Source organism: Acipenser ruthenus, chromosome 5, assembly GCF_902713425.1.
Source record: "Acipenser ruthenus chromosome 5, fAciRut3.2 maternal haplotype, whole genome shotgun sequence".
Taxonomy (NCBI): domain Eukaryota; kingdom Metazoa; phylum Chordata; class Actinopteri; order Acipenseriformes; family Acipenseridae; genus Acipenser; species Acipenser ruthenus.
In genome coordinates this window covers 58276128-58299552 of record NC_081193.1, presented here as the reverse complement: position 1 = coordinate 58299552, position 23425 = coordinate 58276128, and the positions used below count along the sequence as shown (strand labels likewise).

Sequence of the window (23425 nt, the reverse complement as noted above, 5' to 3'; positions counted from 1 at the left end):
AGTCATAATAATGTAAAGGAATATGCAGTACATGAATATTTCTGCAAACCTATTCAGAATTTAGGAAATCTGTAATGACGTGTTTTCGTGTGGGACTAAGTTTGGCATTTATTAAATGGGAATCAGAGCGCACTTTAAATACACTGTTTATGTGTATTGTAAAGGGTAGGGTCTGGCATTTAAATATCTACGTGTTTTCAAATAAAATACATGTCTTTTTGCCTTGTGAAACAGTATTTTTAACTTGTTTACAGTACTGTTAAAAAATGTTAAGTTGCTTTAGCCACAGTGGCTAACTAAATGAAAGTCTTAGAAGGAACGTAGAGAAGTGACATCCATTAAACAAAATATTAAAAAACAGCTGATTCTGCAGCACAAGTAGTTTATACATAACAAAATGATAAATACAGACAAAGGTGCTTTTTCTTTAAAACAAACAAAAAAAAGTAGCACATGCAACATGAGCTTTCATTGTATTTTTTTTATTTTTTTTTATTTATTTTTTAAATCATCTTTCTGTGATGCAATTTCTCCTCCTGTGAATGGTCATAAAAGGATAATGGTTGATAACAGAGCTGTGGTGATGCCCAACAACCCAAATGGTTGTTATGAAGACACGGTGATAGCATTGAGGGATCCATTTCGGTTGTAAAACTTGGTGAATGCCTCTTCAAGCACGGAGGTGAGACGAATTTGGTCCGCCTGGGATAAAGGAGAGAGAGAGAGAAAGAAAAGGTATGAGAAAGTGCAGTGTACAAACAAACAAACAAACATCTGCTCAGAGACAAAACACTTCAGCAAGACCCCAAGAACACATTAGAAGCATACACTATACCACATAAATTATACATGCCTTGTGTGCCTGTACATTCTAATACTGTAATTTTCTGAAAATGTAATACTGGATAAAATTTCTAATTTACAGTAAAGGCCGACTTTTTGATGATCAAACTTCGATCTAAAAAGATAGAACCATCCCCACAATCTTGCCTATTCGGAAATCAGACTTGACTATTAGTGTAACAAACTCACCATTTTAATCAAAATGGTTCAATATTTTTTTGGAAAAACTTTTTTTTGCTACTTGAAAGCCTCCCATGCAGTTGATGTGGATTGCCACGTCGGCTTAAATACAAATGGGCCATTATAAAATTAATTCTGCATAGACTACTAGGAAAAACGTTGGGTTATCATCATAACCCTAGTTCCCCGAAATTGAAATGTAACCATTACTGTATGGGTGTTTATCTCCTAAAGAACCTGAAACCTGAATAGATATATCAAAGCCACTCGCAGTGCCTCTGTGACGCAGTCATGCCCACCCCTGAAGTCATAAAGGGACTGCACACACAGAACTCAGCACCATTTTTCCTTCAAGCCTGCTGCAATCATGGATGTAGAGACCTTGAAGGTTAATGGCTACATTTCTACTTCAGGGAACCAGAGTTATGATAATAACCCAACGTTCCCTTTCAAGTATGAAATGTAACCATTACGTCACAAGGGCAATATTGCAGAACGACTGGAATGCTACAAGGCTAAGCCGAGAGGCTGCCTTGTGTGTTACCATATGGAACCCCAGTATCAAGCAGCTAGGGCTAAAAAATGGAGGGAGAAACTCACCTCTATGTTTGTGTTGTAACGGTTGACCCGGAAGTCACCCTTTATCCTCTAGCCAAGGTTTTGAGGATCCATGACATTCAGCATATAGAACCTAGTAAAAGGTATGGAGAGTAGCCCACACTGCTGTATTGCAAATGTCTCTGACAGATGCACCCTGGAATAAAGCCCACAAAGTTGCCATGCCCCTGGTAGAATGGGCAGTGAGCTTTTCTGGAGGGGCAAGTTGGCTCGCTCATAGGCAGTCCTGATTGTGTCTGTTATCCATTTGGACAGCCTCTGTTTAGACAGGGCTTGACCATGGGACTTCTTCCCCATAGCAGACATAAACCGTTCGGACTGCCTCCAACTTCTCATTCTGTCAACATAGTACGCTATTGCCAGCACAGATCAGAGTGTATGGTGCTGCTGCTCTTTGTCAGACTGGAAAGGTGGTGGACGGAAAGCCTCTAATTCCACAGACTGGTTGACAAAGTTTTTGGCAAAAAAGCAGGATTGGTATGAAGCGTAACTTTTGTCCTGGCTTCTGGAAAGATTAAGCAGGCTTTCACAATTGAGAATGCCTCCATCTCACTCACCCGCTTGGCGGAGGTGATTGCAAGCAAGAAAGGTCATTTTTTTGTTAAGGTATCAATTTTTACACACAACGATCTTCTAAAAATCACCAAAGTTGTGGTGACCTTTGTGAACGATGGCTGCGTAGAAGCTTTTTCTCCTCGCCTCCCCTCGTTTATTTTAAAATATTAAAACTCAGTTTTCTTACTAGTTTTTTTCTACTTTCATCTGTCTGACAAAACCATGATGTCGAACTCGTCGAAAAAGAGACCTACATCACACTCCTCTTCTCCATCCAAGGGGGAAAAGAGTCCATTTGGATCCGACCTTCAGTCTCAGTCAGTATTTTGAGCATATATTATCCCGTATTGAAAACACGCTTCGAGACTGCTTCCAAGATTACCACCATGCAAAGGGAGTTTTCGTCCTTTATCCAAGAATTCAAGACTCTCAAGATGGATCTGACTGCTCTCCGTACATCCGTGATCGGTAACAAGAGAGCTATTACAGCACGTGAGGCCAGGATGGACCGGACAGAGGCTAAGATGGCGGACCTGGAGGACAGAAACTGACACAATAATCTTCGTCTGGTTGGCTTGAAGGAGGGTGATGAGGGCTGTAACCCCATTGATTTAAAACTCTCCCACTGTGGTTCCCGACTCTGTCTGGTAAGACCATCGAGACTATGCGTGCACACTGTATATATTCCGACCTGTCCAAATCAAGGGACAGGCCTCGCACTCTTATTTTCAAACTGCTGAGGTACGCGATCATCAGGCAGTGTTGCCAGAAAGAATGCCTCTCAGTCTACGGCTGGCAATATCAGGGTTTACCCAGACTACAGTAACATCACGGCTCAGCGCCGCAGGGCCTTCTCCCACCCCATCGCCTTCACTCGTTCCAGAGGCTTACAGACGTTCCTCCAGCTTGATGCGGGGCACAAGGCTGCTGCGGGATGTAACAAACAGGCTGTGTGCCAAAAATTATGTGTATAGCAAAAGTAATACAACGTCAATAATTAATTATTGCCTTAATTAGTGGAATACGCAAATAGCGAGTAATAAATGCAGATCAAAGTAACAAGTACGTATATGTATAGGCTCTCTCTGTTAGGTTCGGTCCCCTGAAAGGAAAAATGATGCAAGTTCTGTGCGTGCAGTCCCAGGCATGACCATCATAGAGGCTCTGCAAGCAGCTTTGATATCTCTATTCAGGTTTCAGGGTCTTTAGGCAATAAAACACCCATACAGTATGGTTACATTTCGTACTTGAAAGAGAACATAGCTGAATACAAAACATGTGTCTTCCCCTGTATAAAAAAAACTAAAACAAATAGGTCACATGACCAGTACAGAGTACAGCCATGACACACCAATGGCACTCATAGATCATGTCCTTGTTTCTATTTTATTACAACTGAACCAAATACTGTAAGATCCAATTCTGCGGAAGTCCAGAAACACTACAATTTAAAGCAGCGAGTACTTTACTGTATATAATACAGCAGTTAAAATAAACCTGGACTGTTTTGTGGATTCAAAACTGACTTAAAGTGTCACCACTTAAGCTTGGTTTTTACTCTTGTTTAAATGGTTAGATATTGCAGAAAGAGGAGTATATCTACCAAATAATTAAGGCTAGATGCTCCTACCATGCTTGACCAACTTTGAGCCCCGTAATCACAAAGACTGCAACTCCAATGAACTTCAGCTCTCATTCTCAAATACATGGCTGAACATACCCTAAAGTACAACAGACTTTAAACTTCATGAAGATTACATAACCATGTGACCAAATAAGATAAAATAACTACTTTTGACATGAACATTAATTGGTTCAATTAAAAACACATTCAAGTAATATCTTTCTAATTTCAGGAAACATCTAAAACATAAAAAAAAGTTTGTAACGTTCTAATACTGAACAGTTAGACATGTGTCATTCATTATAATTAGGGCTTCTGATTTTTGGTTTTAAACGATAAAACCCGAAATAAACCAATAAGCCAATAAACACCGGAAAAACTGTAGAAGTGGTTAATCAATTCACATTGACGTTACCCTTTTCCCATTAAAAAATAAAACCTACTACAAAAATAATAATAAATTAATTTCCCAGTGCTGCTGGGCAATGTCCCGCCTTCCTGACTTGCATCTATCATTGATTCATTCTCAATACTTTAAACCTGCCCCAACTACTGAGTGACAGCACATTCCTACATTTCTATTGGAGACTCCGCTTGTAAGATTTAAAACGAGATTACAATTAGGAATGGAGGCTTGTTAGCAGGATTTAAAGCTGTATTACAGTTAAGATATGGAGGATTTAAAACAGAATTGTGGCAAAATGTAAAAAAATGCCTACACACAAAAACCCCAGAAGAATGTGCCCGTGACCATAGGGATTTCGTACAACTTAAGTGTGCAAGTACTGTCGAGTTACTACTATACATATTTTGACAAAAAAAAAAAAACGCTCAAGCATTTTGGAAAGTAACCGAAAACACTAATTTCTTACAGTATATCAAAAACGAAAGCCCCGAAAAAAAAAAAAGGATTTACATAAAACTCAAATAGCTAAAAATAAGCACTGAAATACAATTAAATGCCAAAACATGTATTCATTTATTTGTGGACGATTACCTATTCAGAGATACTAAGATATTTCTTAAGTGAGGAGTATGAGTTGAGGTTAAAAGGGCAACAAAATTCCTCTTCCCCTAACATCACAAACCAGCACAAGCTTTACATTTTTGGTCGGTCTGTTTTATTACCTCACTGATGAATCCCAGCTGAACGAGCTCAGAAGCCAACTCTTGAACATTCTCATCTAGAAAAGTGTTTAAAATACTATTTAAAACTAGTGCATACACAAGAATTATTTTCATTATTGAGTAAATATTTATTACATTTCTACATAAATCAACAGTTATTCAATGCAAATCAGGTCTGTAGTGTACAGTATGATAAAAGTTTGGAGGCATAATGAAATTCAAGGCAGTTACCACAGTTACAACAAAAAAACATTAAGTGACATACACATCTTCCTCAAATCACTAACATGAAAAAGTGAAAACAATAATTTCATACTCTTTAGTATATATTACTGACGTGAAAAAGGTACTTACTAGGCAATAAATCACAGCTCAGATGCCTGTTTAACTTGTCCTCCAGTTTCAAAAGTAATGTCAACTGCAGAAAAACATTTTTTTTTTTAAATAATTCAATATAGCAATATATATATTTTTTTACTGTTTCAAAATGATGGAAAATGTTAACGCATTTATAATACCAAATACACATTTACCTAAGAAGTGAAACTGAACACACTATTCTACACAATATAGAATTACTTTGCAGCAAGTTGAGTAATAGAGTAATTTTGTTCTAAACAGGACAGGATGACATCTGTACCCAGAATTCTGGAATTCTGACTAGTCCTTAACTTGATTTTTTATACCTGACATACAATAACTAATATAACACTATGTTGTTTTGGGACATACAATTAACATTTTATTAAAAGTAATTATATCTAAACCACTGGATGTGTTTTAGTTTCCATTTATTGTCCTGAATGTTTAAACTTTTGGGAATGTATGTAACTATCAGAAAAGCCATCATCTATGAATGATGTATTTCTGTGGAAGACTATATTTGATGTTGTCAAAAACAGAACACTATATTGAAAAATACATCCTTGTAATATATTTCTATAATATGCATGTTCCTACGTCAATGCTCAATTGGTTGGCAGCTTTATTTGAAAATAAACCACCGCTAGAACAAGCACAGTACAGAAATGATAAATGGAGAAGAAATAATAAATTCAAAATAAATACATGGCTGTTCAACCAAACAATGACAAGAACCTGGAAATAATGAGGTGACCAATAACAGGAAAATAAAGATCAAGGAGATGTTTAAAAAAAAAAAAAAAAAAAAAAGAGCAAGAAAATGAAAATACAAGGAAACATAACACACACCTCGTATTTACATTCAGTGGAACAAACAAAAAAAATATCCACTGACAAATTCACAACAGTATTACACATAGTTTAGCAGTGTGGTCTGATTACGTCGACTGCCCAGCAACCTGTCCCTCAGTTTCCTGCATGCATACACTGGGTGCGGATAGTGGGGGTTACATTTTATTTTATGAATAAAAATAGAATAAAAAAAAACTTCTATATTTCTTGTAAATCTGTAAGATTTGCAGCAGATGACAAAACAATAAAACAGAAATTTTAGTTTTATTCACTGTTGTATGCATTAAAAAAACACCAAATATATTACCAAATATACCAGAGAAACTTACATGATGTTTTGCTCCTTCGTCGACTGGCTCAATATTGCACTGCATCTGAACAACCTGAAACACAACATGTTGAGAAACATTTAGTTTAGTTTTAATTCTATTTTGTATTAATTTTTGGCAAAATATGTGACTGCTATTCTGCATTATTCTCCTGATACTCAGTTTGTTTTTATTAATTCTAATTTCAACCACCAGGATCAAGGACTTCCCAAAGATGTATTCTTTTGTTCTCCTGTTGCAGTATGAACTATAAGATAAAGCCCAGTCTCGACTATCCGTCCTTTTACAAATAACCAAACAGTTTTACAAGCAAAAGGTTAATAGAAAATATTGTGTTTTAAAGTGAAGCAGAATCACAGCTTCAATGTGGTATGCTTTAACTGGCCCTGAGTTATGCTTTGATCCTCCTCCCTCCTCCAAAGAATTAAATACAACCAATACATCACACATGAATCAAGTCAGACAGACTGCTGGAAGCATTTTGTTACTTTTGCTTATACAATCTGTGGAGAACATGCAATGAGATAAACCCATTGCAGACTCCAGATGTTTGTAACACCCTCAAAGACATTTGCCTCAAAATGTTAGCTGCAAACAAAGTTGAAGATATCTGTTGCATGCAAGATTTGTGCGTTCAGTCCAAGGGACTATATTCCAAGATCACATGATATGTGTTAGAGTGCCTTTAACCTGTGTCATCACAGATCGGTTCTCTAAATGTATGTAAACAAGTGGAACATCCTTACAAGGACCTCTACTATTTTCCCGTTGCTTGGGATATGCAAAAACTTCACATTGATGAAGATCAAAATGAGACGCTCACCTTTCTCACTTCCACCTCAGCTGGTTCTGGTGTTGGAGTTTTCACAGACGGCGGTACAATTGGAGATTTCACTGCCTCCTGCTGTGGCTGCTGGGGACAGGGAATCCCAAACGCAGTTAGGGGGTAGATACCATTTCTGTAAATAGTAGGATAAATACAGATTTCAGCTTCAGATATGAGCATTTCTGTAAACAAAACATCTCCTGTGTTCCATTGCAGGTGCAGACTAATAATATAATATACCTCGTACTTAACATGGGTATATAATAAACAAGAGGGTGGCATTGCCATTGCAATCGTGGTGGTGGTTGGTATGTGTCAACAAACACCTTTAACATCTTTATGTACTACAAGGTCAGGTGACCAATCTAAATTCAGCAGTCTAACAAAAGACCAGTCTGAGGATACTCTTTTTTCAAAGATACGATGCAGAATGACTTACCTTACATCTTCTAGAAACTTATCTAGTTCAAGGGCTGGAAACTGTGAAAGCCTGTTTATACAAGAAAAAAAAAGTTTAAGGCAATTTTACAGTAAAACCTGTAATGGAACTTTACTGAGATAAATCACAGAATACATCTGTGTACAAACTGTAAAGACACTATTTAAACGCATGTGGTCTTACCATTGATATACAGTATCATGAGGGGTCTACACTGTGTGAGCGAACCAGTGATCATGATCGTGGTTAGCTTTACATTTTCTAAAGAAGTCTTGTTCTTGATACATTTTTTTCTTACAATTTACATCTTGTTTCAGTCATGATTACGGACCAATTTAGTTGCAGTGTAAACAAGCCCCAGGTGTCTTAAAAAAAGATTTACAAAACAAAACATTACTCACTTAAGTTGTACCCCCTCCGTACTCTCAACTATTACCAGGTTGGGGTCCATGTTTTTGGTAATCTCTTCTAAAGCGTTTTCAGGAATCATATCTGTAGATTTACCAGGAGAAATAGAACTTAAGAAAAAAAAAAATCTAAGAATTTAGCCTGTACCAAATATTGAGAACGTATTCCGTCTATGCCCAAATATGACATCCATACTGGGTCCAAGGTCTCCCCGCAAGTTAGAACTTCAGCACATAGACTAATCTTACCCTTGGATTAGTCTCATTGCCCTTTTATAAATTCACAATTTCCTTTATGTAGTGTGGAGGCATAACTGAACACAGTATTATCGCACCATGGCATTATACAACACTATCATAATTCTACTGAACAAGAAAGTGAAAGTAGTTTTTGTATTTAACTTGAATGCGTTAGTAATGTACTTGGGTATTGTAATAATTTATATCAATTTATATGATTGATAACCTATTAAGTTTGGCCTGTTGTCAGAGCAATATTTTTAAAAATAAATACATCAATAAAAGATCAAAGCACCTGATTATTGTCTCCAGTTTATTATTAGAAGGGCCTGGGAATTACCACTGGGCTGCAGGATTTTTTTTATTTTTTTTTAAATCAGAAGCACTTTGGCTATATTATAGGGGGAAAAAAAGTGCACTTGTATATTTTTCATATGACATACTTACTATTTTTAGGAAAAATTAACAGTGTGGCCACCAAAAAATGTGTTTGACAACCACTTGTCTAGGTCCTAACCTGTGTTATTTCCTGGTTTTAGAAGCCTATTTAACAAAATGTCCAACCATAGGACTCTCCACACACCAATAGATTAGCAAAATTGCAGAAGGTTTGTATCTAGAAAGTGTATTGAATACCACCACAAAAACAGGGAAACCACACAGGTGGTGTATTTTTTGGTTAATCTACCCATATGTGTCAGCAGACACATTGAGCTTAAAATAAACCAGGTGATGTTGCTAAGAATTATTAATTGACAGAGTAGCTTCACTGATATTAATGTAGAGAGTGCCAGAATCAGGGGTGAAATTCTCAACAAAAACATGCAGGTACTCAGTTCAGTTTTTTTTTTTCTACATGTAAACATTAAAATAATTGAGACAATTTGAGTGCCAATGAATAAATACTTCTAAAATATACAGATATCGGTACACAAGAGGGAGGGAATATAAGGAGACACAAGGGACTGGAGATAGGAAGAGGCAGTATGATGAATAGAGCGATAGGCAAGAGCAAGGGTCTTAAATTGGATGCGAGCAGAGATAGGTAGCCAGTGGAGAGTGCGAAGCAGAGGGGTAGTGTTATTGGAAGAATACCAGTTCAGCAGCAGAAATTTTAGTAAGTTGAAGAGGGCGAATAGCTGAAGCAGGGAGACCAGCAAGAACAGAGTTACAATAATCCAATCTAGAAAGAACACGTGCTTGGACCAGGAGTTGAGTGGAATAAGTAGATAGAAAAAGGGTGGATTCTATAGATGTTGCTAAGAAAGAAACGACAAGTACGTGTTAGTGAAGAGATGTGTTGAGAATAGGAGAGGGAAGGGTCCAAAATAACACCTAGGTTTCTTGCAGAAGGAGAAAGACTGATAGCATCAAGGGAGACTGAGATAGAGAGGTCAGAGGAGAGAGGAGAAGTAGAAGGAAAGTAAAGGAGGTTGAATTTAGAAAGGTTGAGTTTGAGACGATGTGAATGTGTCCAAAATGAGATTGCTGAGAGACAATCTGAAAAATGCAGGAGATATGGGAGTCAAAGAAAGGAATAGAGAAATATCTATCGTCAGCATATAGGCGATATGAGAAGCCAAGAGGAGATAAGAGTACCTAGTGAGCCACGCCAGGAAACCTGAAAAGAACAGTTAGAAAGATAGGAGGAAAACCAGGCAAAAGCTGTGCCTGAGATTCCTAGATCAGAGAGAGAGAGAGAGAGAGAGAGAGAGAGAGAGAAAGAGAGAGAGAGAGAGAGAGAGAGGAAAGGAGAAAAGCATGATTGAGTGTCAAAGACAAAGGACAGGTCAAGGAGAATTAGAATGGAGGAGAGGGAAGAAGCACAAGCAGAGAGGAGAGAGTCACAGAGAGGAGGGCGGTTTCTGCGGAATGCATGCATCACTCAGTCATGTACTGTAATTTAGCACTTGAGCCTTAAGATGGTAAGTAAAAAAAAAACAACAACTGTGCTACGAAAAAATGCACCACAAATTTTTAATTTAACAGGCACTTTTCAGACCCTGGGTACTCACCTACAACAGGACCTGGCCATGCTACATTGATAGATAGCCTTGGATTATTGATTAACATTATTTTTTACACTTACTTATCCTACAATAATATCTTCTGTGTGCTTCTGTCTAAATTAATTACCATTAACTACTCCAGAAAAAGAAAATTGCTTTTGAAATTCTCAAAGCTAAACAAGAGGAAATGTGATGGAATTGTGTCGGTGATTTTTCATTACGGGGTGATCATCTCCGGCACACTTTCTGGCAATCAGCTTTGAGAATTATTTTCAGGATAATTTCAGCAGGGCAAATACTTGAAATGAACACTCTACATTGTGAATCAGCATAAAACCGTTTAAAACTGCAACGTGTTCAGTTTATTAAGAGGAGAACGGGAGAACAGTGGGTGCATTAAGCTACAGTCTTCATCAACATTCGGTTGGAGATTGAAATAAAGATCTATCATAATCTAATGCTTTCAGACATAAAAATCATTTTTTACAAAATTTTGCAATAAGATCAACAATAGTGATTACCAATAGTAACAACAGCACCTCTGTTGTTTCATACTCGTAAGAAGTTCCAGCTAGACTTTTCATATAATTAATTGCTGTAACTGCCATTTTCTCTCTCGCCGGAATAGCCAATCAACTTCTGAATCATTAACCAACTGGATTTATGAAGAGTTTAATTTAACATGACAATATAGCTTGGACCCAATCATGACTAGAATTCCTCTCTGTAGAGCTGTTCCCAGAATGCAATGATACACATACTTTACTTTAAATGGATTTTAAATTAAAAGGCCCCAGAAAACGGTTATATTTTACACATTGTCATATTTAAAAAGAACAAATATATATTCTATGAATAACCGTCTTTTGCTTTCCATTCCTTCAACAGAGAATTAATAGTTGATATCGGGGTCATCTATTGGTTAATTTCAATAATATTTTAATGACTGTTTAGTTTCTTTGACGAGACTGCTTTCTAAGGGAACACTAGTATACTGTGTAAGACTGGATGGAATAAACCAGTCTTTTGCTCTGGGGTTGTACATGCTCTCAGATGCATTCTGAGCCATTCCGGACCACTTTCAGAAGCAAATTTGAACTTGACTTTGTAGAAAAAGAAATTACTTCACTTACCACTTGTCATTTTACCAGATGGACCAACCTGATAAATCACACATGAGGCTAGTTAACAAATAGTTTTTAGGGGGGCATTTTTTTTTTTAGTAACAGGGTCAATATGTTTTAATCACAATATAAGCCATTTTACTGCTTATTGGAAGTGCGAGAGTTCGAGTGTGGCTGGGATGTGGTGAATAGCAGCACTCCTGTATCATAAAAACCGGACGCATTTTGATAGATGGAGCTCCCTGATCTAAAATTAGTTATATTTTTAGATCAGTGATGGAGCTTCGAACGCAGGAGGATTCGCTCCATGTTGGCACTTTGCACACGCTGTGCGAGTCGGATACCATTTTTTTGCAGTTCTACACGAATCATAGGAATGGACCTGGGAGAGCCATTTTGAGACGGAATTTCATCTGCAGACAGAACCCTTTCATCCATGAATGCATGCGCGCTGGATGAAAAGCAGATAAAGTTTGTTCCGGAACAGAGTACAGAATTTCACGCCTGGCCATAGTCAACAACATTTAACATACATAACACTTACGCTGATGGCTGACAATGCAATGTGCTGCCAACAGCTTCAACAATGGTACTTCAAAGAGGGCCTGGTGGAACAGCAGCTCCCGAGCTGTGGGCCGTTTAACAGCATCTAGCTCCAAACACTTCTGAATGAACTCCTGTGGCAAAGTAAAATCAAATTATGATGTATCCCTCCATACCTGTTAATTTACAAGTAACACATTTACATTGATAACTGGGTTTTTTATGAACACTTAAAATGGCTCTTATTTTCACTTCAAAATACAGTGTCATAGTTAATATATACATTTTGTTGTTCTCTTGGAAATACAAATGTCACAACAATTACAAGATAAATTATTTATATATTAATGAATTGTTATTTAGTCTAGCATGGTGACATGACACACTGAGATTCAATACATATTTTGTGGCTGCAATCCTGACCCTGTAGATAAACACACACTCCACACTTGACCAAGGTGCTTATGTATCTATAACTATTTGGTTGGGGATTTTAATGAAACTACTTTTGATTAAATCAAGTGGTCATTGTACTTTAATGTGTGATTCTTAGCACTCAAGCACTGTCAAACTTTTGAAGGAATTGCAGTCTGACAGTGCAAAAAAGCGTCACTAAGCTTCAAAGGTTTGGCACTACCCTTGAACCCCTGGCTAGCAAGTCTTCAAAGCTTCATAGACAGCTTTTTATCAAGGATGTTGTTTCTGTTCCTATGTGTTCTTGGTTACAAGGCATGCTATTTCTGAACTTCATAAAAAATAAATAAATAAAAAGCAGCATTTGTCATTTGTAGTTTATATAGTCGATTAGGCTATACTGAATTTGAAAATTCTTAATTTCAGTATTTTTAAAACGTTCTGTTTATATAGAAAAAGGAACCTTGAACGATGTGTTGCACAGATCACTTACTCTTTGTAAAGGATCCTCCAAAGATTGAATGGCATTGTTTATAGCTTCCTGCGGTACATAGGAAGACTCTCCATTGCCCTGGATTTCAAGCACAGCCATCTTAGAAGAAACAAAAAAAAGAGCAACAAAAAAGCATTGTGAAGAAAATTAGAAAAGCGAGTAAATAAAAAAAAAACTTGCAAGGTGGAAAGCACACAATTATTTGTATAAAAAAAGTTTCAGAACAGCTGGCTTTATTTCAACACCCAAGATAGTTTCCACTGCGTAGTCATAGTGACTGATGGTGATAATCTCTCAGATCAACATATGTTTAATAAAGTATTAGAAAATGGATTGGAGATTTCCTTCAACCTGATTGGTCAATATGAGGGCTTAATCTCTGCCATTAAGATATGTAAATACAGTATGTGTATTTTATATTTTTTTCTGCTTCAAAGAAAAACTTTGTTCTTGTACACACCCTCTGAATGTTGTCTGTCAACATACTAGTAAGGCTGCATCCACACTGGACATGATGGTCGCCGAATGTCAATAAACACCAGACGCGACTTGGAAACGATGCAAAAATACATGGAAATAAATACATGGCCCCGCTCATGCATTCCTATTGGACATACTAGAGATGGGCTGTCCCATTACAAAACAGGTCTTGTTTTGATAAAAGGTTACCATCCTGACCTCTGGCAAGGTTGGACTTGTAAAATCTATAGATCAGAGTTACTGAACATCCCTATATATCCAACAGTTTAATTGTTATTATTAATAGTGGTAATTGTACAGTTGTAGTCGTAGTATTTTTTATTTTTTCCTCGTGGTACCAGTAGCAGGGCCGCCGAGAGCCGTCATGGGCCCTGGGGAAGGATTGGTATATCCCGCTGCCGACCCCGCACTGGACAATAGTAGTATAGTTGAACTGATATTTTCAACAAAATTATTTTATTGTTATACATTTATATATACAACTTACTGCAATCTCAATTGTGTTTCTTTACACATTCCTTCTTTGATGCTTTTTGTTTATTAACAAAGCTTTTTAAAGTGCAACATTATTATTTATTATTATTATTATTATTATTATTATTATTATTATTATTATTATTATGCACAGGTCACCACTTACCTTGTATTATTATTTACTTGTATTTAGTTTTTCCTTTTAAAAATCTGGTAAACTTGACAGAAAATGCTTTATAAATATGGCACAATTTTCAAAACTATGTATGATCTTGGTAATGTTGGGATGTGTCACATAGAATACAAACGTGTTGCTGGCTTTGTTTTACAATGTATAGAATAGTAGGACCTAGATCATATTTTTATATTTAAAAAAATAAAGAAATACAATTTTAAAAAATCAAGAAGTGTTTGCTGTCAGCGGAAGTACAGTAACCAGAATAGTCTCCGGTTTGATTGACGAGTTGAAGAAATCAAACAACTGCATGCAGTCTGATTACTGTCAGCAACTTTATTTCAGCACATCACAGTAACACAAAGGACGGTGCTCTCTTCTCTAACAAAGCCAGCAAGGAGGCCTTGAATAAACTTTATGAACACACTGAACAAGTTACTGAACATACAGCACGATCAGTATTAACACATTTTTTTTTAAATTACTAAACTTTATTTTATTTCTGAAATACATTTTAGGACCTAACGGTAACTTGAAAACTGAACTTACACACTCAAAAATGTGCAAGTTGAACACGAACATGCACTCAAACCCTAATTAAATAAAAAGTTACCTTTACTTTTATTATTTATTTCACATGCTTTACAAACTCTTCACAGCTCCATGCAAGATTATTTTTAGAATCGTAGGTATTATTCAGACTATTGGAAATACCCACAAAGTGACAGGTTCACAGCTGTGATAATGAAGCCTCAGTGAAGGCTACCAGACCACAGATGGAATTCTAAGCAAACCACATAACTAATGGAATAATAAGGAAAACAACTGTATTCATTAGCAACAAAAACTAGTGTTGCATAAAATCATGAAAAAAAATAATGGAAAAACTAACGTATCCATTTTTAAGGACCTTCTCGTTATGTTAAATTCCCTTGCCTTTGAGAAGAGCACAAAAGCTGTAATTTAAATCCCAATTTGGACGTACGTCTATTTATAAAAAATATTTTAGGCTTCAGAAGCTACAGTACATTCTCGATGAATCCTCATATTAAAAAAGTTAATTATAAAATATTGTGTAGATAAGCCTTTATGCTGGAGTAATATGTGTAAATAGCAACTAAAACATTTGGGATCTGGTTTCCATTCAAAATAAGGAAACAAAATTGTACATTTATTACCTCTAGTGCACACATTCCAAAGGAGTAGATATCAACGGCAGTCGTAACATCTGTCACAGCTAAAACAAACAAGAAATATTTTACATTAAATCTAATCCAGTACTACAAAGGGGATTTTTATATTATTATTATTAAAAATCCTTGTACTGGTATAGAACATTAACATTGTTTCCACTTTGATATATATGCAATCTACTGTTTAATTCTCCAGACCGCACGAATGGCTGATGCAATCCATGGCGACTCCCCAGTGCTGTAAAATGCTCTAAAAAAAATAAGTGATTTCTTTAGATACAGAAAGAAAGTAAAAGGAAAATGTTGTGGGAAAGGGGAAATATATTTTACATCTTCGACATTGTTGATGCTGAATCATCAATATTCTTTAAGCAGTGACTATACAAAGTTATGGGATCAATCAGCTACTAGTAAATCAACACTTACCATAAGGTTCTATGAACAACAAAAAAAAAAACTCCCACAGAACACTGATACAAACATATGAATTACCAAGTTGTGAATTTAATCCTTCTACATTGGTTATAATTACTTACAAGTGCTATAGAAAAATAAGACCATTTTAAACATGGCTTTTATTTTTATATTATTACCTCCATACTCTGGTGCAAAAAAGTGCAAGTTCTTCTGCTCCTCTCGACATGTTTTCACGTGGTTATTGATGGTGTCAGGCGCAACTAAAATACAAGAAACGGGGAAAGCAGTTACAGAAATGTATAAAAAGTTATTTTTATTTATTTTTATTTTTTTTACAATAAATGTTGAGAATTTGACTGCTTAGGAAGAACTCTAAGGCTGTGTTCACACTGAGTCTGTTTACAGGGTTTGGTCCGCACTCTGTACGTTTGCTGTGAAGTGTGAACAGCAAAGTCTGCTTGGGGAAACTAACCATACCAAGTCCACCTAAAGAGGTGGTCTCGGTCCGTCTGGCAAACGCAGAGTTTGGCTCGCTTGCTAAACCTCAATGTGAACAACTGCTGGGCTCTGTCCTTCTGCACATAGGAAACAAACTATTCTAAGGTAACCTGACTCAGAAGTAACATTTCACACGTAGTTAATATTGCTCAGCAAGTCAATAGCAGAGTCATTTATTAGACTGTTCGCGCCATTCAAAAATAAAACACACACTCTTAGGGATTATTTGTTTAATCATTATGATTATGTGTATATCACATGTTTAATTGGGAATTTAAACAATTATTTCGGTATCTGATGCCGAGAGACTAATGCATGCCTTTGTTTCATCTAGAATTGATTACTGTAACGCACTTTTTTTCTGGCATCCCGCTTGCAGCTTGTTCAGAATACTGCCGCTAGAATTCTGACTAAAACCAGAAAACGTGAACATATTACCCCTGTTTTGGCCTCTTTACACTGGCTCCCTATACAGTATATAATTGACTTAAAGATTTTGCTGTTAATTTACAAGGCCCTGAAAGGATTAGCACCTAGTTATTTGCACAAGTTACTGACCCTGTATCTTCCAAACTGCACTCTGAGATCACAGGATGCGGGGCTGCTGGTTATTCCTAGAGTCAACAAAAGCAACGCAGGAGGTAGGGCTTTTTCTTGTAGAGCTTCTAAATTATGGAATGCTCTGCCTTTGTTTGTTTGTCAGGGAAGCTGGGACCGTTACAGTTTTCAAGCCAAGACTAAAAATGTACTTTTATAAAATGGCTTTCTTATGTTTGTGGGTTTTAATGTAACTTTAAAATTGCTGGTTTTGTATTGTGTATACTGTTATTTAAATCTGTTATTTAAGTGGTCTGATTGTGGCAGTTGGATGTGTGACATGCTATACAAATGGATTGTGGTTTGTTATTTTTTTCTGCTATGTACTGTACAGTGCTTTGCAATACTTGTATAAAAAGTGTTATATAAATGCAATAAATAAATAAATAAAATAAATAGCTGATTTTTTTTTTTTTAAACTGGCTTTTTGAACATTTAGCAAGTTTTGACTAGATAACACTATAAAAACAATGAGTTGTTATGATCTGCAATAAATACACCCAATGTTTAATTTTTAAAATATTATTGTGTTATTATATACTGTTATTATAGCGTCAGTGACTAGAAGAAAACAAAAACACAACATCCCCGTTTTTCACTCTGGAAATCTGGTAATCCTAAACTATATGGACAGTGTGAGAACCTGAAGCTCCGATAGAAATTTGGTCAGACACCAAAATCCAAGCCGAACTGGACAAAACTCTCAAATTACTTTGTTTAATACCTGCAGTAGGAGAAGAGTGCAGTATTGCGTAACTGAATACTGCACTTTCTCCTACTGTAGGCATTCAAGAAATATATTCATTAAATTAGTGAAATGCTCCCCCAGTGCTTTCTTCCACAGCACTATGTAACCAGAGCAATACATCAATAATTGCCATCTTTCAAGATACGAAGACAAAGATATTCTATATACTAAGATACTCGACTCCGCCGATTCTCTATGGGGACTTCCGTCATGCTGCACACAAAGGGTTATGGGATTTAGAGACCTCCTGAGACATTTTTCTATTGAGAGTCAATGTAGCCGTGTGAAATTTTGCTGATTTCTGCAGATTTTCGCTATGTTAAAAAAAAATGCATCTTGTTTTTGCCAAAGGACTCAAAGAAAACAGCAACATTGGCAAATTACGACACTACGTAATTATTATAAAAAATGCAATTTTCTGAGGACAGTCCTGTGTTGTGGTGCATGTGCAGAAACATTGCTCTCATGGAGTATTGTATGTATGCTCAGAGTGTGTATACATATAAATTGATTCAATAGATACAAAAAAAGAGTTTAGGGGAGGGGGGTGGATAATTCATTAAGGTGAGGAAATTATCTGGCAAAGATACACTAGAGAAACCTTTATTTCTGTAAATGTAGTTAAAATAAATTAGACTTTTTAGAGTTCTGTACAAATCTGTATAATGTAAATGTACATTTTTTTTTCCTGAAAACAGCAAAATGAATACATGTGATGTATATTGCATTGCTAAGTCAATATTATAATACACACACTCAATGTTTCACAGCTTTTTTCAGAAAAGTGTATGCTAGCGTTTATTTTTATTTTGATCAACTATAGAAAACCAAAATATAAATCTTCCCCTCTATGAAAAGATCTATGATGTGCAGGTATATTAGTTTTCTGCAGTAACTGAGAAGCAGGTATCTTTTAAAGCAGTTTAAAAAATAATATTAAAAAAAAACATGAACAAATGTTTATTTACTTAAGTAAATACAATTATTCAGTATGTCACCAGATGTCTTTGGCTTATCTGACCCAACTTAGAAAAGTGTTTCTTCACACACCCAAGAAAGAAAAATACTAAGCAATGTGTGTCAAACAATCATCTAAATCAAAGGTGTGCAACCAAACTTATGGGCCGCATATCCAGAAAACTAGTTTAACCTCTTAATCTCGTACTGTTACCATATACACACGCATTGCAAATTACAAAGCAAAGCTACTTGCTGAAGCGTTTTTTATTTTAGACGACGAGTTGTGCAGTTGTAGCAGGCAGCAATGCACTAGCAAAAAGTCACAGGCAGGGTTCATACACTTTTTCCAACAACAAAATTCCATACTTTTTTCTGACTTCCACTTGTTTTTCCAAGACTTGTGTTTTAATTAGTTTCTACTAGTTTTTTGATAGTTATCCACATAGGCGGGAAGCTGCAGAGTATTATATCTTTTTGATCCAGAGCAGAAGTTGCTCCTGATTTTCTAAAAGTATTTGTCAGAATCTGGAGGTGCATATCTAGCAAGTGACAATGCAGGTATGCAAGAGAAGTAAGATACAATCTAAGAAATGTCCAATATTTGAGAACTACGTTTGCATTATTTACAAAAAGAATATAAAAGTTGCATACTGCAAGTATACTTGTGCCAAAATGGGACAGTATAATGGTACCAATAGTATACTAAAACCAGACAATTTTGACACAAGTATACTTGCAGTATATTACTTTTTTTGTAAGGGATGATATTGGATTCTGATCCAATCTTCTTTATTCCCTATGTTAAATGTTGAACACTGTGGGAGGAGAAAAATAACAAAACTGAAATAACAAATGTGCACGCATTATATATTAAAATGTGCAAGTGTCGTATATTAAACATACAAGTCAAATACTAAACACAGTACACCCTCACTATAACAACCCTGTTTGGGTCCAAAGCCTTTTGTTCGCTATAGTAAAAGGACAATCCAAAACAAACAATATAAGCTGCTGGAGTAAGTTAAGGAAGTCACCTTGGATAAAAGGCATTAGCTAAATTATTAATATTAGTACTGTTTATATTCTTTGAATTTCTTTATTATTACAGTATTTGTCACTACTATCATCATTAATAATAATAATAATAATAATAATAATAATAATAATAATAATAATAATAATAATGAGATTGTGAATAAAAGTAGAATTACAAGTACAGTACCTATTTGTGGCGTGCCGCACACAGTATTCTGGCTATATCCTATTCGTCGAAGAACAAAGTACAACCCCCCCCACCCCCCAAAAAAAGCACAAAGTTTCAGTTTTGTTTCAATTGTAAATGTTAAATTTAAATCTTGGTTGCATATTTAAAAAAAATAAAAATAAATAAATAATTGTTCCTTTGCCGTGCTGGTTGCATACAGCTGTACGAGCCAACATCAGCAGCAGCAGTTTGATATATATATATATATATTTTTTTTTTAATCAGTATTTAATCGTATATAATGGAGGCCACATAGCAAGGATGTAATAGTATATCTACACTCGACTGACGGTTTGACTGTTGCTGCACTCGGTACTTTAAGTTACAGGCAAGTACCATACAGTTAAAATTAAAAGTGATGTTAACATGCTACGTTTATACACAACATAGGGGCTACAGAAAGCGTTTTTATTTTTTTGTTTTTTAATCCGAGTCTGTGATAATACCGTATTCGATTTCTTTCCCCCCTGGGTTGGGAAATAATGTTAACGATTTAATAAAGGTAACAACAAGATAACAAAATGTGAATCTGGGTGAGCAGAGTACAGTAGCTTGTAATTCCAGTCTGTAACTCTGTTTGAAAAATCATAGCCTTCAATATAAATGTAATTTAAGTTGATGAGAATCAAATTACCCTCCACAGTACGAATTAAAACAGTGTGCTGCTTTTTTATGTGAAAAATGAGAAAAAGCAAGTTAACATTTAAAAAATATTTACGATATATTCATAAGTGAAATGAAATTAGGGTTGCCACCTATCCGGGTTTGACCCGGACAGTCCGGGAATTGGTATCTGTGTCTGGATGGCAGGAATTAACAAGCCTGGATGCCCTAATGTCCAGTTTTCAGTGAAATGCATAAGAAACACCAACCTTCCTTTAATATTTTCTTTGACATACATTAGTTGCTTAAAACAATTTCCACCATCTCATTAGAAATGTACTGTTTAGTACTGATCTGTAAATTCTACTTTGTCCCCAGCATAATGTGTGTAGGGCTTCTGATTTTCAGTTTTAACCGATAAAACCTGATAAAACACCCCCGATACAAAGAAAAATGAAATCGGCGGATAGCCAGTAAACACCGGAAAAACTGTGGAAATGGTTAATCAAGTCACGTTGACTTTACCCTTTTCCCATTAAAAAATAAAACCGACTGCAAAACGAATTCTGGCCCAGATCTTCCATCCAGACCTAAAACTAAAGTTATTATGAATAGAAACCTGATTAAAAAAACTTTTATAATCTTGTTCAATCTTGAGATTTATGTTTTTGTCTTTACTACATCATATCCTGAATTATATTGCATTTTAATTGATATCTACATTAATGTTTTTATTAACTGCTATTGCCTGTATAGACTGTTTATTATTTATTTTGTATTTTATTTTTTTTTGCATTGAAACTATTGTAAGGCGCTATATGAAATAAATATGTATTATTATTATAAATATATAATTGAATTTTATGGCCTGTTTAATACCTCTACCTGTTTAATAAAACTAATGAAATCACACTTTGTGGTTACTGTTTAAGTATATTAATACTTATACTGTGATTCTTGAAATGTATTTTTGTTTACGACTAAGTCGCCCTGGATAAGGGTATCTGCTAAGAAATAAATAATAATAATAATACATAATTGTGATTATTCATAACCCTTTATTAATAATAAATAACAAATGAAGAGATGGGGGGGGGGGGGATCATATAAAGTGATGAACATGTTTCTCAATTTATTACAAATACTGTACTACTTTTTATTTTGGTGAAATGAACTGTTGTGAACTTAAAGCCCATGGTGAAAAGGATTTTAATACAAGTACTGCTACTAACCTACTGCAGCCACTCTCAAACGGGACCATGTATACATTACACAATCACACAAAAAGTCTACTGATAAATACAACAATTTACAACATCAGTTTTGAAATGTCACGTATTATTATTTAACAAAAATATCCGAACGGTGAAATTCCATTTCTTGTCCTTAAAATCAATAACCCTGACTGCGTAGTAAAAGTATAAAATAAAGTTTGCTTTTATCCATTGTTTTTATTTCCCCGTTGGGTGTTCTGTGTAATGTAAACCTTTGATTTTTTTCAGTTATTTAGCGGATGAAATTTGAAATAATGGCAAGAAACATTTCGCCAGGACAAGCGTTGATAGGTAAAAGCATTGCGAGTGCACTCTCAAACGCTCACTTCTGGGCTCCAGACTAGAGCTTCATTATTAGCCCTGTCCATTTTGACATCATTGTCCTATCCTCCTTTATATAGTCCTAGATTCGTTCTCAATACTTTAAACCCGCCCCAACTACTGAGTGACAGCACATTCCTACATTTGTATTGGAGACTCCGCTTGCAAGATTTAAAACGAGATCACAATCAGGATGGAGGCTTGCAAGTAGGATTTAAAGCTATATTACAGTTAAAATACGGAGGATTTAAAACAGAATTGTGGCAAAATGTACAAAAATGCCTACATTTATTTTAAATCATGGAACCATCAGTTTATAACATATTTAAAACGCACAATAACTGCATTCATCTACATGTAATTTTAGGCTACTTGAAACTGAACAGAAATCGTTATCGAGTTCGATTGCTAGAAATATCAAGAGCCCAATACTTTGTATACTGCACGATTATTGATTTGTACAGAGATCTGGTGGTATTGTGTTAAACTGTAGTTGTCTGGGTTTGGTCGGTGGAAAAGATGGCAACCCTAAATGGAATGAATACATGGGCCGCAGTCAGACGGTAAATGGGCCGCGGGTTGCGTATCCCTGATCTACATGCTCAATTTATTGTCGTTTTAAAAATCTGTGGACTACTAAAAGAAACTGACCGAGTGAAAAAAAAAAAAAAAAAAAAAGGCTGTCTGTCTTGTTCAGCCTTATACAACTCATTTTGAAACGACTTGTAAGACAAAGTTTTGCTTTGTGTATTAATATTGTTTTGGGAACTTCATTACAATTTTTGTATACCTTGGCGTATGAAAAATAAAAATAGTGTTTTCATTAATATACATGAATTGATTGTACTTTTTTTAAAACTTTGGAAAAGATGAGCTTTGCATATTGTCCTGCTACTGTACTTCATGAACAGCTAACATTATATATGATACTAATGTTTTTAAATATTACAACTGGAAACATGACCTGTGATTCCTGGAAGATGAAGGCTTGTTGCACTTGACTGTGTCATTCTGTTACACATCCTGCAAACTGACGCGTGCATGATGCTGGTGTTTATTCATTGACACGTTTGTTGTATTTCCAGTGTATTCTATGTTTGTTCTGCATAGCTTGCACACAGTATTTTGTTTGTCAGCAGGGCTATCCGTTAGGTCTCGAAATAGTAAATCGATTAACTGGGCACACCAAATATAACTGTTTGAAAAAAATATTGATGATTGTACTGCCCACAGAAATTCCCTCTATTTTAATATCACTGCTGTTCAGTAAAAGCTTGTGCACAAAAATGGAATGCGAGGGGTAATTAACTGTAATATAACTTTGTGCATGATACTGTAGGAGTACTTGCATAAAAATGTTTTATCTGCTTTGAGCGGCACTGATTGTACTTACATCGACTAGATGTGGTCTTCAAATCAGAAAACCCAGATGGA

The 23425-nt window shown here is 35.6% G+C and overlaps 1 protein-coding gene across 4 annotated transcripts in view; it reads right to left on the bottom strand.

Moving 5' to 3' along the window:
- Positions 1-466: 466 nt before the first annotated feature.
- Positions 467-23425, bottom strand: part of nrbp1 (nuclear receptor binding protein 1) — a 91601-nt gene continuing 68642 nt past the window's right edge. For all 4 annotated transcript variants that reach the window (XM_034921274.2, XM_034921273.2, XM_034004778.3 and 1 more), the window contains 11 exons: positions 15903-15986; positions 15295-15353; positions 12988-13086; positions 12082-12214; positions 8159-8249; positions 7758-7808; positions 7316-7451; positions 6493-6546; positions 5303-5366; positions 4949-5004; positions 467-702 (listed from right to left, as the gene is read on the bottom strand). In XM_034921274.2, coding sequence (XP_034777165.1) covers positions 607-702; positions 4949-5004; positions 5303-5366; positions 6493-6546; positions 7316-7451; positions 7758-7808; positions 8159-8249; positions 12082-12214; positions 12988-13086; positions 15295-15353; positions 15903-15986 — 923 coding nt within the window. In that variant the 3' untranslated portion in view covers positions 467-606. The remainder of the gene's footprint in view (positions 703-4948; positions 5005-5302; positions 5367-6492; positions 6547-7315; positions 7452-7757; positions 7809-8158; positions 8250-12081; positions 12215-12987; positions 13087-15294; positions 15354-15902; positions 15987-23425) is intronic.